The 17,627-nt window shown below is 39.9% G+C and overlaps 1 protein-coding gene across 4 annotated transcripts in view; it reads right to left on the bottom strand.

The window, feature by feature from the left end:
- Positions 1-1,097: 1,097 nt before the first annotated feature.
- ETV1 (ETS variant transcription factor 1) overlaps positions 1,098-17,627 on the bottom strand; it is a 73,987-nt gene continuing 57,457 nt past the window's right edge. For all 4 annotated transcript variants that reach the window (XM_084620504.1, XM_084620506.1, XM_084620505.1 and 1 more), the window contains 5 exons: positions 14,784-14,850; positions 14,156-14,226; positions 9,897-10,066; positions 7,653-7,754; positions 1,098-3,689 (listed from right to left, as the gene is read on the bottom strand). In XM_084620504.1, the coding sequence (XP_084476630.1) occupies positions 3,468-3,689; positions 7,653-7,754; positions 9,897-10,066; positions 14,156-14,226; positions 14,784-14,850 (632 nt within the window). In that variant the 3' untranslated portion in view covers positions 1,098-3,467. The remainder of the gene's footprint in view (positions 3,690-7,652; positions 7,755-9,896; positions 10,067-14,155; positions 14,227-14,783; positions 14,851-17,627) is intronic.

Genomic DNA, 17,627 nt, shown 5'->3' with positions numbered 1-17,627 from the left:
ATAGCATTGGTCTGAGACGGACACCTACCCCTTGCAGCCTACGTATGCCCTCTTTGGCAACTCCACTCTGGTCATCTGAATGCAGGGGATGGCTCAATGGGAGCGTACCTTGGAGGCTTATTACAGGGATTTCTTGTAACAAGTTGTTACAAAATTCTTCTTTCCACAGCAAGGAATGGGGCATCCCATTTACTAGGGAAGTGAAATGGCCCCAGCTCATGCAGTAAGACAGGAGAGTAACAATTTTTTTAGCTACCCAACTCCGACGCACTGGCAAGAACTGGTGGGTATGTGCACCACTTCAAAGATAAAAATAATAAATTATATTTGGCACATCTAATGCCGTACATTTTTAAAGTGCTGAAGTAATGAAACTTCATCATCCCCGTTCAGAAAAACACTTTTGAAAACGTGCACAGTACTCCCTGAAAGTGTTAAGTAGGACTATTGAGCAATGGTTGCACTTACATGAAGAACCTGGCCTAACATCCTTCATGAGAAGCGACAGTCGACACGTAGAGCCATTAACTAGTCAAAGACTTACCTGTGTCTTCCCTATAGTAGTTCATCTTTTGCACATGCCACCGAGGTGTTGTCCGCTATTGAAAAAAAAAACAAGCAAAAAAGATGCACTTTAATCACTGCAACTGTTCTTTAAGGATGGACTTGACCCAAGTGCAGTCAGGCATTTCCCCACCCCTCTGCCAAATATACTTGCTTTGGCATCATAAATATTGGTTAAATTTCATGATATAATCACATACACACTGCCTGCTCGCTTTTTTTTTTTGCTTTAACGTTTTGTGAGAAGCAACGCTAACCACTGAAACAGACCCGTCAGTTCCTTTCTTCCAAAAGGAGAACTTTATACCACATTGCAATAAGCTCCTCTCCAATTAAAATACACAAGAATCTTGCAGAAATCAGCTGCCAGATTTATTAATCTACCTGAAAACAAAACAAAAAAATGGAATAAAACCAGAACTTTAAATAAGCCTTTTAGGTACAATTTCAAAAGGGTTAATCAGTTCAATGAAAGCCTTTCTTCTTTTGCTGGGAGATCATGTAATGTTGGGCTGAATGCTTGTTTTGTTCAGTGAGTCACTACCATACACTGTGTGTATATATATACACACACACACACATACATATATATTCTCTTTAAATATTACACATTTGATGCAATGTCCTCTTCTTTTTTTTTTTTTTTGACCCACCCCCTCCCACCAATGCCCTGCTCCAGACAGGAAGTGCTCCACAATGACATTAATGGAATCAAAATGGATCAAAGGACTTTTAATCAAAACGTGTTTCCTTCGAACCTTATCTCAATGGAAGCCACAATGTTCAAAGTTCTGACTTTTCCCCTTCTTGGTGAAAGCTTCAGTGGTCTTGCTTTGATTTTGTTGGGTTGATCATTGAAATTTTAAGTGCCATTGAGACCTATAAATTATTGACAGAACAAGTTGGCATATTAAGGCATATATACACCCATAAAATATGTTGCCCTATGGGATTTAGGTGAATTAGATGCATGCCCAGAGAGTTCTTCTGCACCTTTGGTCTCTAGTAGTCGCTGCTTTTTAATTTTGAATGAATTGCATAAGATATCATTTATAGCTTACTGGTTTCTTGATTGACATTGAGTGGAAAATTAAGCCACCACCAAGGGGTGTCTTTGAAATCACATCTATTGCAATTATTGTCGTTTTATGTTTATGAGTTCATCTTTCCTCCCTCTCCTAGATTTGTTACAGAACTGGAAAGTGAGGCACTCCTGTGAAGTAACAGCGTTTTTAAATTTCATTGGGCTGTTCAAATCCTGGTTTTCACCCTCTTCACACTTGGAAATGTTACATTTCCGAAAAGGTGCTCATAAATATTTAGAACTTATTTTTTTTCTTTTTGTTTTACACGTAGAATAATGTGTCTTGCTTTTTCACGATTACCCCCTCCCCTAAATAGAATGATTTAAAACAAAACAGAAAAACAAACCTCGAAACTTTAAATTGTCTTCCAACCATATCCGATCACATTTACATTTAGTGTCCCAAACAAGTTGGTTGATAACATCAGTGCCAGCACTACAATGTCATACAGCGACTTCATTGTGTTCTTTGACAGTTCGCGGAAGTCTCCGTTCCACCGAAAGTTACAAAAGGTTCCGCAGAGCTTCCCTTAGCAAGCTGAAGCTTACTATTCATTTGTCGATGCGCATAAAAGCTGCTTATAGCACAGCTATGGCGTAAGCTATTTTCTAAGCAATAAATGGTTCAAGTCATCTATTTTGTCCTGAAATGCTATCTGTAGTTACAGCATTGCTTATAAATGGTCATAGTAAATTCAGCATCAAAGAGAATATTACAGAAAAAGACAGCAGCAGAAGCATTAGCGTTATCTAGTATTTATATATGTTATCAACATAACACAGCAGTAAAAGGTTTAAATGCATATTAATGGGTACCGTGTCTAAAAATTACTAAAGTACCTATTTAGTGTATTGGATATTTTTCTCAAGGAGTGCTTGCTGTGTCTAAACAGCATAATTAGATATGTGACTTAGTACAGTTAATTCCTATTGATTAAATAACTTATTTATGTTGCAAAGGAAATGGAAGGAAAGAAAATGTTTTCCCCCTGATCATGATCCTGCATTTAACGCTGACATGATCATGAGAAAAGTCCACCATATGTAATTACTACTCTCAACTGGACTTTGAAAGGTCGAAAATAATAGGATGGCCTGTATTTGCATAGCAAGGTGGCACTAGATCAACATGCTATGCTTCAAGTTTGCAACTCGCAGTGTGAAGTCAGGAATTGTGCTCCTTGGACACCAGTAATGGTGTGTGCTCTGCCTAACATCCAAGTAAATGGGCATCTTCTATAAGGCAGGAAAAACAAAAATATAAAATGCAAACAGAATGACAAAAAGATGTTCAAATGTGTAAATGAAAGATGGACAGTGTGTCACGTCTAGCTTCTACATTAAATCCTGCAATCTATGCTTTGATCCTCTTTATAACTGCAGAAAGACAATTAGGAATGATCAGAGACAAATGCCCAAGGCATGTTACTCTGATAATAATATCCAAACAGTTAATTTACACAATAAGAATTAACTGTACTATGGATACCCAGAGAAAATGTACAATATCTTATGCCAATATGAAACAAAACAGACGATATAGCTTCATTGTACTTAAAACCTGTATGTTCCCTTCCCAAACTTAGGTAAAAAGTAAACCCACCCTTTTCCTCCTGTTGCACAGAATAAATGTTTAGATTCCAACCCTCTCCTTTCAAATAAAGTGCGCTGTCCATGGCAGAACATAGGAGTAATGCAACAGGAAAAGCCCCTTTTAGTGTACTATTTAAAAAACAAACTGAAGTGGATTCTGCTCTCCTCTGGATCTTGTGATAGAGGAGAAGCACAGGGGAGGATGCCCCCTTTTCTGTCATTGCTATTAATACACATAGCCTTCGTTATAGGGGTGGGTGTTACAGCAGCCACCCTCCTGCATGTAGACCATGCTCTCGTCAAAGTGGGACAGTGGCACGGTATCCTCCTCGTTGATGTGCCGCTCCATGTCCGTCTTCAGCAAGGGGCGCTGGTTGTCTGGAAAGGCCATGGAGAAAAGCGCTTCGGGATCACAAACAAACTTGTAGACATATCTCTCTCCGGCAACCTTAACACAAGGTCAAAAAGGAGAAGGAAAGAAAAAAGAATAGTGTAAGTTTTAGCACTTTAACAACTTGTAGTTACAGATTTCTGAGGAATCTGCTTTCACTAGACCATGAAATACTGTGCCATGGGAGTTCTTGGGCACCAACATTAGGAATGAAATCCTGGTCCCATTGCGACTAGTGGGAGTTGTGCAAAAGCAGACTACATAAAACACTTTGGGCTTCAGGACACAACACAACCCTGATTTCCTTTGGGAATGGGGGTGCAATGAATTAAAAGATTCTATTTCTAAAGCCTATAACCTGAGATCACTTTCTGTACTTAACCAATGGCCAACAATGTTGTTCTGTCTGGGGAAAGTAAATAGCTTTTTACCACAGTAGTACGATCAAACCACAAAGTTACGCACCCTGTTGTGTCAACTAAACTATAGATAATCCATGATAAAACAGAACTGAATTTAGCTTGATATAAGTCAAGTCATACTCAAGTTATCTCAAATATACATAATTTGTAATGTATTGAGTCACAGCACATGTTGGTAGTAGAGGGACTGCATGCAAACAAGGTGTCTTCGTGTATTAAGCAGCAGCTCCTGCAAAGGCTAAGACATTTGGATTTGTTTACTGAGTGAAAGCCTGTTGGCCTAAGACACTTGGGTTATCCTTCTTTTCCAAAAGGTGTTGCGGGCATCTGACTTCTATCTGCATAGCAATCAAATATGGGCAAAAATGTGCTAGATTTAACATCTTACTTGAAAAGTGGGCTTACCTCAATCCCTATCAAGTTTACAGTGCACTATTTAAAAATTCCTTTCGAATTTAAACTATATATTTTCCTTTAAAAATGTAATGTTGTTTTTGAAAGTGAATAGGAACATAATCCTCATTACATCCATCTTTGCTTGGTTTGGAACAAACGGTTTTAATTTAACAGAGATGCATATTGAACATGGAAAAGAGAACACTGTCTTAAGTCTGCAAGTACCCACTACAACGTAGGGCTTATCTTCACGAGTTTTACCTCAAATTAGTTGATTATCTGGGGTGATCCCCAGGGTAAATTACAAACATTTTTACCCTAGAACAAAGAAGCATCCAGCCTTTACAAACTTGTTAAATACTGTCCAAAAAACTCTAGTGGAGGCATACCTGTGAGGCTGAATGGAATCTGGGGTATTTGAGGATAAACTTGATGATATTATCAATACCAATATTATAAAACTGCAAGGCGTTATGCTAGATAGTCCAGGTAAGATATCTGCAAAAATGTTATAATTTTCCAGATATAATCATCTAATTTATGTGTTTGTATCACCTTTGCATTTTGGGTTATAGATATGTATGTCTGTATTTCAAAACTTGTGCTATGCTTCTGGGTGACACCCCCAGACAGTTTGGCAGCAGCACTGCCTAGCCTGTTTGATGGCCCGTTGAGGACCATAAGCTATACAACTGACCCATTGAGAGAAGGTAGATACACCTGATGACTCAGCAAGGCATGCAGGGGCATGCCTATGACAGAACTCTAAGGCTTTCAAGCCATGTGCTGGGAAGCTTGTGTTTGAAACAAAGGAAGCACAGACCACATGGCAAAAGACTATAAAAGGCAGCTCCATCTTCTCCATATTGTCTTCAATCCTGCTTCTTACCTCTGGAGGAACTTTGCTACAAACTGAAGCTCTGAACAAAGGACTGAATGACCCATCCAAGCTGTGGATGTGTTCCAGAGGGACTTTCAAGCCAGCAAACTCACCAATACTGCTTAGAACCTGATATATGGACTTTGGAGTCTTTGCATGTATGTGACTCTTTTACCATTTAACATCTCTCTTCTTTTTCTTTCTTGTTTCTTTTTTTATAAGCCTTTAGTTTTTGGCACTAAAGAATTGGCTGGCAGTGTTGTATTTTGGGTAAGATCCAAACTTATACTGACCGGGTAGTGTGGCTGACCCTTTGGGGTCAGAAGAACATTTTGTATAGTGTACAGAGTTTTTAAAATAACTTCTCACTGTACAGGACCTAGGTGCTCATTGGGCCAGAGAACTGCAATGCAATAGAGGAGGACTATGTGATTTCTTTTTTTGCTTCTTGATAACCAGTATGGGGGATCAGAAGCACAGTCTGTGACTGGCTGGAGAGTTTAACTTCAGTGTTACTCCCAAGACTGGTCTCCCAAGACTGGTCTGCTCTCCCTTTTGCAGCCTGCCCTGACCTTGGCATTTCCAGTGAGGACTGTCCCAGGCACCACTGGTCACAATACCCTTAAAAGCACAATGTGCATATGTGCAGTTAGGTAAGTGGCTAGCCAGCTAGCTGCCAGAACGCTTGTAAACTGTGCTAAGTGGACCAATAGCAGATGAGGAAGAAACTAATATGTTCCACTGGCCAGGCCAGTAAGGTGCACAGTCTAAGCTAGGACTATACAAGCTCTGCTGGGAAAGCAAGTTTATAAATTGTTTGGGCGAACTGCCTTTTCTTCTCTTCCCCTGAAAAACCCCCAGAAACACCTAGAAAAGTAAATGCTAGCACAAATTAATGGAGTGAGCTCAAAGGGTCAGAAGTCTGGAAATTCCAAAAGTGACGTTTGTTCAATTATACTATCTTCTGCGCAACATGGCTAAGTAAAGTGTCCTATTCATCTTTGCTTATAAAATATGAAAGTTAGCCGTGGTTATTAATGGATACTGTAAAACAGACAGGATGTGCAATGCAGGCAAGTTAACACTGCTGTAGCAGCTTATGGGCCCCCTCTGGTGAAGCAGGGGCTGAGCACCTCCTGTGAGGGGCTGAATTGAATTAACTGAAGCTGAGGGCTCTCGACACTTCACAAGAGGCACTTATGGCCAGATATTTGAAGGTATTTAGGCACCTAAATATAGAGAGACTCACCTAGTGGGATTTTTAAAGATGCCTATGCACAATCCTCAGTTACTTAGGCACCAAACTGCCACTGGAATCAATGGAAGTTAGATGCCTAAACACATCTGAGGATCTAGGCCAAAGTACCTACCCTTATATCTAGGCTCCTAAACACCTTTAAAATCCTGAACCTTAGTACTTCACAGAATCAGTTCCTGACATTGAAACTTCCCAACTTTGGAAAGCTTGATCTCACAAGCTTAATGCCGCAATAACACAAGTGTTGTACTTTGTAGTTGTAAAAGCCCTCTCAGATCATTGGATTGCACAGTGCCAATTCCAGGTTTAAACTTGTTATCTGTGTGGATTCACAAAGTTAATGTGAATAATAGATAAGGAAGCAAGTAATGCAAGAAGATAATTAGGATCTTTGGTAACATCAAGGAACACAAGAGCCTGATTCAGCAGCTGCTGCAAGCAGGGAACTCCTATTGACTTCTGAGTTGAATGCACACAACAACTTCAAATACAATCAAGTCCACAGGAATATGGGAGTGGTTTGCCACTGGGACCATACTACTGCATATCAGTTATTTTAAATATTAAGTGTTTGTCAGTATGGTTGTTACACTACATTCCAGAATCCATTAAAAATCACTATCACTGTGATACCGAACCAATAATATTGTAACTATCGATGATTCTTCTATTTTGCAGTTACTAAAGTATCTATTTGCTGGACAGGTAATTTAGATCTGCAAAGCACTATTCATAGTATATTCTGTACTTTGCCTCTCTCAGGTTCCACAGGCATCCCTTCACCTATTTTTTGCATGCTGGTTTTTATCCTTGCATTATGATCAGCTCAATGTGAATGATCAGAAAACATTTGTACAAACAATGACACATTAACACAGTGTAATAATTATATGTATACACATACACACAGACCTGTAGCATGTAAAATTCAAAATCTCAGCATATGTCCAAAAGAGTGAAAAACCTGCTTGAGCAATGCAATTACCAGTGTTCCTTCTTATAACATGACTTATGGATTAACGTGCAACATTCCAGTGAAATTTAATGCTGCATTAGCTGCTCACCTTTTGCATGATTCCCTTCTCATAATAATAGCGAAGTGAACGGCTAAGTTTATCATAGTTCATAGCTGGTCTGTTTTTCTGAATCCCCCAGCGACGAGCCACCTGCCACAGAAATGGATTAGCAGTGATCTGTTAAATGCATTTAACAAGCAGACCTTAGCATCAGATTATTTTTTTAATACAAAAACAACCACTGCAGGTGGGAGGCATAAATAAAGGAGAAAAGGTTCGTGTGATATCTGAATTTCCTGTGTCCTAGCATGATTTTTAAACCATGCATGCAATCTTTTTACTATAACACGACAACAGGTCTCTTTATTTATCAATCTGGTGGCTTAATTAAAAAAATAAAATAAAAATGAAAAGAAATAAAGAGAAACACATTGAAGAGTGGGTAGACCGAGCCTCCCAAAGACAAGGAGAAAATTCTTCTTTCATGCTACTTTGTAGATGAGCTTCCTGCTTTTCCTGCATCATTTTTGTTACTGAAACGTTGTATATCACAAAACCTTTCCACTTCAGTTCAGGAAGTCATACAGATTGCAGCTGTAACAGCCATAGTAGCGAGGCTATTAGAAGATGCATGATAAAAAAAACACACCTTTCCCCATGTACATGCTACTATAGCTGAAGAAGGCAGAGAAACTAAAAAAAAACAACCCCTATTCTGCTACTAGAGCTGGTTGGATAACCAGCTTGGCGAAAAAAATAGATATCAAACATAGGCAGCTCAGACCACACCCTAGAAACCTGCCTGTTTGTTTATTTTTAGATGAATTGCAGACAACTCATGGAAAACTATGGAAGCTATTCTATGGAGAGTGATATGCCTGCTGCTGTCACCTTTACTTTTTGTCTGTCTTTATGCCTCTTGTTTTATTACCAGATGCACTTCCATGAAAGCAGGCTTTTTGTTACTCGTTCTCCACCTGAAGTCATAAGCCACTGTTTGTGAAATCACAATTACTTGCTGGACAGGTACTCCACATGAGGCATAAGAGCAGAGCCTCAGCACACTCGCTGCTCTGGGGAGGAGGAGGAAGAGAGGAGAAGGGAGCATGGCCTTGGGGAAGGGGATGTAATCAGGGCATACCCCCTCCAGCCCCTGCCATGAGCACCCCCAGCCCTCTGCCCACCCTGACCCCTGCACCCCCTCACACACCCCCAGCCTCCTGCACCCCCTCACCCCCCCGCCCCTGCCCTGACTCCTGAACCCCGCTCACACAAACCCAGCCCCCTGCCCTGATCCCTTCCCCAGCGGTCCCCCCCACACCTTCCTTTTCAGCCCACAGCTGTTTCGGCGGGGCAGCACTGAGGAAGGAGGGTTTGTTTCCGCGGGGTAGGTGGCACTGGGGGGGGTTGTTTCTGCGGGGCTGGGCAGCACTGGGGGGGGTGTGTTTCAGCAGGGCCGGGGGGTTTCGGCTCTCAGCTGTCTTCTTTGGAGTAATATGGCCCTCGCCGCTTTACGAGTTGTGCAGGCCTGCTCTAGCTAGTGAAAAGAAAGTTTATTTATAAAACAGCCTATTAATTATTCCTGTTCCTTTCGTTCCACACATGATTTAAGCCCCCATTCAGCAAATATTTATGCATGTGAGTAATGTTATATCCCTGACCAATCCTGATTTCAGTGGAACTATGCGTGTGCAGAAGCGTTCGCAGGATTGGAGCCTCAGCTGGTGGCACATGGGTGAGGATTTTCAAAGGCGTCTAACTCGTACTGAAACTGAATGTAAGTTTGGTGCCCATCTCCTTTAAGCTTCTTTGAAAATTCTAGCCAGAGACTTTGGACCTCCCAGGTTAAGGCCCAAGCCCTTTAAAGTTTCCTTAGCGTTCTTCAATTCGAAGATACAGGGTTAATAACCTTGCATTTCATAAACACACGGGGGTGGGGGAGCACATTTTCAAGACAGCTCAGCACCCAGTAGCTCCCATTATTTTCCATGTAACTCATCTGAAATTCTGGCTTCCAACTGTGAGTGCTGAGTAGTCTGAAATACGGCACTTAAGCTTCCATTTGTTTTAGGGATTGTCTGTGCATGATTAGTTGAATCAAGACACTTAAATTAATGTGCACCTATTCTAAACCTACCAGCACGTACAGTACCTGTCCTCTCTATATTCCCAAAGTAAAGTTTCAGAAGGAGAGGAATGCATCTCTCTAGAAAAGGAATACAATTCATTTGTAGGACGCATAAATCTATTTTGAGACGTGTTGTCCTTCAAACAGTAAACTTCCACACCCACCTCTTCTGGCTCAATCAGTTTGAATTCCATGCCTCGGCCAGTCCAAGCAATGAAGTGAGAGTTTGATGGGTCATCAAGAAGGGCTACCAAAAACTGCCAGAGCTGAAGTGAGCCCCGCCGCTGATATGTGGGTCCCTCACGGTACATCCCTGGCTCTTGTTTGATGTCACCTACACACACACAAAATAATGTCAAATATTCATCAGTGATCAGTTTGTTAGATGAAATGCCAAACCAACCAGTACAGTTCATAAAACGGTACAAAAAAAATTCTTATCACCTTACAAGTCTGCATATACTACCTTCCCTTCTTCTTGCTGATTATATATAATACATTCATACAGGTAATTTACTAGCAAATTAAGACAAAAAAGTAGAGTACCTAAATTCAGTCACGCTTCATGTCAGTCTTTGTTGTTTTCATCTAACTCTGATATATGCAAATCTCACTTGCAAACAACATTTTGCAATACCCTATATCTGAAAGAGCATGAACTGTTTTTGTAAACAACTCTGATGCCTGAAGAATTTCATTTGTATACAATACTTTGCACAACCCCATTTTGAAGATTTAATGTATGCTTCAGATAGCTGCAAAACCCCATTGACTAAAACTTCTTTTGCATGCAAATACTTCTAAGGGAAATTTGACAGAGCATTTGACTTGGACTTAAACAGCATAGGCTTTATGTATAGGCATGCAAATCCTGCAGATATGTGAGTTCCTCTGTGGCATATTGGACTTGCATACAAGATGGTTCATCTTTAGCACGCTTTATATTTACTCATACCAACATATGAGATTAGCATTTCCCCTTGAAGTGCTCTACATTATTTTTGCTTAAAGTTCAGACCCAAGGAAATCTATCAAATAAACAACATTCTGTTAACTGCTCTGCACAAATTGCTAATGAAAAACTGTTACATCCATACTGTGTATTTGCTTGTTTTTAAATTGTATTTCTACTGAACAGCTCATGGAAACAACAGCTAAAAGGTCTGGGGCTAGAACAGAGATTTAGTTTCTGCTAATGATGACAGCAATCCTCGGTCTACTGGTAAAACTCTATTCCCCACTTCACCACCAGAACAGCAACTTTTGCCAAGCAGCCTGTCCTGGCTAGTGCTGTACACAGCAGTGTTGTAGCTGTGTCTGTCCCAGGATATCAGAGAGACAAGGTGGGTGAAGTAAGACCTTTTATTGGACCAACTTCTGTTGGTGACAGAGACAAGCTCTTGAGTTACACAGAGCTCTTCTTCAGGTCTGGGAAAGGTACTAAAGGTGTCACAGCTAAATACAAGATGGAACAGTTTAGCATAAGTAGTTAGCACATACTCAAAGGGAACATTTAGGACACTGGATTTATGGTTTATTACAACCATCTGTAACCCACTAATTCCCCTTTTTGTTCTATGACTACAGGGGCATTAATGGGCCACTTCATGTTTAATGAAAAGGAGGACTTGTGGCACCTTAGAGACTAACCAATTTATTTGAGCATAAGCTTTCGTGAGCTACAGCTCACTTCATCGGATGCATTCAGTGAAGTGGACTGTAGCTCACGAAAGCTTATGCTCAAATAAATTGGTTAGTCTCTAAGGTGCCACAAGTCCTCCTTTTCTTTTTGCGAATACAGACTAACACGGCTGTTACTCTGAAACCTGTCATTCATGTTGAATGGTTTCTTAGAATATGGGCTAACTACTTATGCCAAACTATCTGTTTGAACTTATATATAACTGTGACACTCTTAATACCTTTCTCAGACCTGAAGAAGAGCTCTGTGTAACTCAAAAAAGTTTATCTGCCTCAGCAACAGAAGTTGGTCCAATAAAAGGTATCACCTCACCCACCTTGTCTGGCTAGTGATGGAAGTCAGGATTTTACATTAACCAAAAGCATAAGGATAGCCTCCTTGCCAATATAGAAGGGCTCAATGTAGTCAAAAGAAAAAAAGAGTATTACAAATAGAATACATCCTTTTATAAAAAGGAAAGAAAACTAAGGCAATACTTGGCAAAAACAAATTAAACAACCCTTGGCTCATTGATTTGTGTTAAATCCTGATCCTGTAACCACTTATTTTTCAAGGACAAGACTTTTCTACTAACTATAGTTGAGTAACATGTAAACAGCAAGTGCAGTATTCCTGAGGACCCGATTCTTAGTTAGTGTAAGCTGGCAGAGAGTGATCTACTGATTTCAACAGAAACAGCACAGAATCTAGCCCCAAAACTTGAGGCACATTGCTGGGTCTATCCCACTTTTACCCTATAGGCCACATGCAGCGAATAGTCAATACCATTTTTAGAACGATGGGCGATTGTGCTCGTTTCTCTGCACCCACCACATTAGAAATATGTACAAACACACAGATTCTTATTATACCTGAGCCTGATCTCGTGAAGAGCACTGCACTGTCCACCTACAGCAGCTTCCAGGCAATGGCTTCTCTTGGAAGAGCATACGTTATTTCCAAAGATTTATTTTTTTGAAGCAATTTGCTCCACCTTTCGATTCTTATTTTTTTAACATAAAATGTGCAGCTGTTCAGGAATGAACTAGATGGATGTTGCTCCTACAGATCATTTTAACTGTACGAAGTAAAGAAACAGAGGGCCCAATCCTGTTCCCAGTGATGTAACCAGAAATTTGTCACCGGTGCCCATGGAAGTAGGAGCAGACACATAATGTTTCTTGTTTAGAAATAAAGATCTGAGTTGATGTGCAAAATAAAAACACAATTAGCCTATGTTTCATCACCCACAGTACAAGGATGACTGTGAGTAAAACCATTCCTTCTGCGAAAGCATCAACCCCGTAACACTACTGTGCTGGATTTACCAATCATCAGAGCTTAGGTCTAATAGCACTCAGAGTCCTCCATTTGCTTCTTGCTATTCCACAGCAGCTCTGATATGCTGGTGGCACCTCAGTTTCAAAGGTACGTAATTCTTCAGGTTGATTTTAATTTGAGCCCTCCCATTCATAAGCAGATGCAACCAGTGTTAGACATGCAAAGGTTTGATAACAGGCACAGATGTCCTAGGGAAAAATTTGAGCTCTCCAAACTCCATTAAGAAAGGTTCAGAGAGCCTTTCACAGTCAATTTATCAGAAGGACATCCCCTCAGTCCTGTGAAACAAGCAAAGATGGATATACAGAGACTGAGTCAAAACAGCAACTGCAGGAGAACCTCAGAGTTACGAACACCTCAGGAATGGAGGTTGCTCGTAACTCTGAACAAAACGTTATGGTTGGTCTGTCAAAAGTTTACAACTGAACATTGACTTAATACAGCTTTGAAACTTTACTATGAAGAAGAAAAATGCTGCTTCCCCTTTATTTTTTTAGTACTTTATGTTTAACACAGTACCCTACTGATGGTTTTTTTGGTCCCTGATGGCATACTTTGGGTTCCAAATGAGGTGTGTGGTTGACTGGTCAGTTCATAACTCTGAGGTTGTCCTGTAAAACAGTTAGCTGTTCAGTCTGCAAATCACTTAGCCAAAGTTGCAGACCATCACATACTGGGCCTAATTATTCCTTTGGTTACAATGGTACAGAACTATAGTAAATCAGAGTTGCCCCAGGAAATCCATATACTGAGATGACTTTGGGTTATTTTATCTGACATGACCCCATTAGTCATCTTTGGAAAATGTTTGTTATACTGGCCAGTGCTATGAAAAGGTAATTCTTTTGGTATGAAACCCTTTCAACAATTACCAAGTAGCACAATGTTTAATACAGACATCTCTCTAGACAAAAAAAGAAAAAAAATACATCAAAACCTGAATTGCTCTGTTGCACTTATGTTCAATAATTCAATTCTTCATGGACAATGAGACACAACAGGCTGCATTAGTCATCAGTAAATCCAGAGGAGCTGCTTTCTGTTCTGCTTTGTTAATTACAGGATCAGCTTTCAATAAATCTCTAATAACAAGCTGTATGTGATCATCAGTGCAATGGAAATCCTCCTATTACTTCTCAGCACAGCCAGAATTGTGCTCCTCTAACATATCTCTGGATACAGAATCTCTCACTAGCAAAAATAGACTAACATCCTATTGAAAAGGAGACTTTGGTTTCAAGAGGCAAAGGTCAGCTTTGGTTGGGTGCACTGCAAATGGTGTGTTAAGGAATCTTAAATTGGAATGTTACTGACCTTTTTGATCAACAACTCCCTTTCCAACTCTCCACACCAGGAGTGGGGGCGTGGGGGGGGTAGGAAACAGAAATATGGAATACATACCATCAAACTTCTCCGGAACAACACAAGTGTCATCATAAAACTGTCTAGGTCCCTTTTCATACATACAACCTGTAAATTGAAGAGAAGAGTTTATTTGCTAGATGTATGAGTAATGAAGGGAGAAAACACATTGTATACTATCTTAAAATATGTGTTAAAGCAGAGGACTGGGAAGCGAAATATCTGTCTTTTCCTGGTAATTTCTTCTAGTTCTGGACTACTTTCATTACATGTATGAAATGTCTTTACTGCGCACTAACAAACTTCATTTTGACAAAGGTGCCAAAGCTGCACCTAGAAGTCAGAAGTCTGCCACTTTAAAATTTTACCAGGCAGGGTGCAGGGGGGCAAATTTATGAGAAGTGCCCATTCAATAGCTAGTGCCACTGGAAAGAATGTTGAGCAAGACCACCTTTCAGCTGCTTGTATCCTAGCTAACCTTTGGTACTAGTCCAGGTTGCAATGTTTTTGCACATCAAAAACACAGGGATAGAGCAGGGGGAAGCAGAGGATGGAGTTTTCCAAGCAGGACAATAATTCGTCGTGTGATCTTCAAATTTCTCCACTAAAAAAAATCCCAAAAAGTTTCTCTTGTACAAAAGTGACATAAAAAATAGAAAACTTAACTTCTGTTCTGTTTGGGTGAGCCAGGAAGCCTTCTTGCCTCATGTAAATGGAATGGCAGCTAGGCACTTCTGAAAGAAGAAGACGACAACGCTAGTCAAAAGATTGTCTGGAATTGAAAGTGCGCAGGTTATCAATGAGACAGGCGACAGACAGAAGAGTAACAGAAAGGGACATAAGTCACAGTGAGGGGGAACCTGTCAACACATAGTTAGCATTTCAGAGCAGCATGCACAAAGCATGGCAAAAAAGAAAACCATATTGCATGGAACATTGATCTTGTCTAACACAGGCATTTGAACTCAAATTTTTATCATAATTAACCTTGTTAAAGGTCAACTCCCAGGGCAATCACACTTCAGTGTGATTACAGACCAAAATACACAAGTCAGAATTAATTTTTTAAACCCCACACTTATGCATCTAGGTCTTTTGGTAACCAAACTGACATAGCAATGATTTTGAAATCAATAGCTTGCCAATCATAGCAGAGACTAATAAACCACAAAATATGGCAGAATTACCACAGGGAATGCCAGGCTTCTGAGCCTGGGTTCCAAGATCTGAAAGTTTAAAGGCATTTTCTCTAATTGTTAAGACACTTTAAAACACATTTAAGGAATTCAGGGGCATTGATTACCACTTTTTACAGCACTGTGCACTTTTAAGGCAATACAAATGCATACAGAGTTTATAATTTCTACTGTCTACATTGCCAATGTTTCTTTAAGCAATGAAGAGGAAAGAGAAAACCAAACAATACTAATTAAAATGGTATGCTCCATGCAGGCACCCATCTTTGTACTTCCCCCTCACCTGACTCTATCCCTAGTTATACCCCATGCAAACAAAACCGGACCACAAATGGTTGCCCTTCTAGTCCATTTTTTGTACCTGCCTATTGAATACTGAGAGTCCACTTGATCTTGTGATAAACTCCTACCCTAAGCCATGCAATCTTATAACACATCACTCTGGAAAAGATGCAAAGAGAGGTCAGGAGAGAGGGACATTATTCTTCTAACATTGTCTACAAACTCTTTTCAGAATGCAATTCTAAATTTCACTGCTCACTGACTGGTGATGAGTATCAAGGGCTTGGCAGGATAAGAAAATGAGGTTTTACACTGAATTCCCACAGCAAGCACAGCACAGGATAGTAATAAGTTTCCTCTAACTGTCTGAAAGCCCCTCCCTCCTTTATTACTTGTTTTCCCTATCAAGCATTCAATACTTGTCTCCTTGGGCTCTAGTATTTCAAGCATCTTTTACAACTATGCTAAGTAATCACAGAAATCAGTGATTCAATGTTCAGACAGGTCAAGTGTAATTTTGTACACCAGAAGTCAAAGCTGCAAGCAGTGGTTCACAAGCAAAGAATCACTCGGGTTACCAAACAGATTAGATTGTAAGAGAACGGAAAAAGAATCTATGTAAAAGGAGGAAGCCTGAGAATTGAAACAGACATTTTCTATTTTAGGTAAAAATTCACTAATATTGGCAGCAAAACCTATTTGCAACTCATGATGCTGGCTCTTGCAAAATAATCAAACTGACAGCACAAGGGAGCTATGCATGTATCTATCGATACAGTTGTGTTTTTAGCCAACCTGGGTAATATCTCTTGTGCGCCAAAGTCAATTATAATTAACATCTGGAGACTATTTTTTTTTAAAAGACAAGTCTTGTTTGTACCAACATTGTTTAAATGCAACCGAACCCTAAGATTAAATACTCCGTAGAGGACTGAAAAATATAGCAGAGAAGAGTCTATTCCTCATAAAGTAACTAAAGTCTTGTTATTCTAAAGTGCTATCAGTTAATTTATGACTATCAGAGTGGGTCAGACTCTAATCAAATTGTAGAAACATTTCCAAAGTGATTATTCAATCAAATGACTAACATGGTTAATTAGGAGCCATAAACATTGCTCTGAAGTTCATCAAAGTAATGACTTGCCCAGAAAAATTACTCCTAATTAAATTGCCTGCTGCTTTCATTTCAACCTTATCTAATAAAAAGTCCAACCAATGAAATTTAACATTGCAGTTTTAAATTGTACTAAATGCTTAACTAAGACCCAGAAGTATTTTAACTAGCTAAGCGGAGTTACTTCAAAAGCAAACATTTTAGAGCAGAAATTGCAGAGCAATTGTGTATTTTCTTCTTGTTAAATTATGGTCTCAAGAAGATAAACGCAATAGCACAAAGGCATGGAGCTACTTTCAGGGCATACTGCAAATAGCTGAGGTGAACTGGTTGTATCACCTTCAGATCTTTTAGTGGATTATAGTAATTAAATAAATATGCCTGGCTTTTGGATATGCAACACACATATGGCACATTCTTAGCTCACATTATAAAGTTATATCACCTTATGAAGGGCAGAGTCCAGCGAAAAAGTAAGGATGCATAAGGAGTGCTATTAATCTGGAACACTCTGAGGTCATGCTGGTCTCCCTTAACCCTAAGAGCAATTGAGTAGTCATCTTAAAATTGTGAAACTGGACTTATTTCATATTGTCCTGACACCTTCCCCCCCCCCCCCCCGTAAGTGTTATTTTAAAATATATAATCCAGAGACTGCAGCAATGCCTGCTCTTCGGGGCATGCCAAGGAGGAACTTGATGAAGTATGCTGTGCTTTCATCAAGAAGTACAAAGTAAGAGCCCAATCTTCCTCCCACTGAAAACAACGAAATCAACTACTAACTCCAGTGGAAGCAAGGTCATGTCCTAACTGAGCAGCTCATACTGGATTCTGGATTCTATACTCGAATAGGGCATAAGATTAGACCCTCCTTGTTTAGCACAACTCTCATATTAATATACTGCAACCTGAGGGACTG

The sequence above is a fragment of the Lepidochelys olivacea genome (genome assembly GCF_965140295.1).
Source record: "Lepidochelys olivacea isolate rLepOli2 genome assembly, chromosome: 2".
Classification (NCBI taxonomy): Eukaryota; Metazoa; Chordata; order Testudines; family Cheloniidae; genus Lepidochelys; species Lepidochelys olivacea.
Note: the sequence above shows the minus strand (reverse complement) of the source record. Positions and strands in the feature narration are given on the sequence as shown.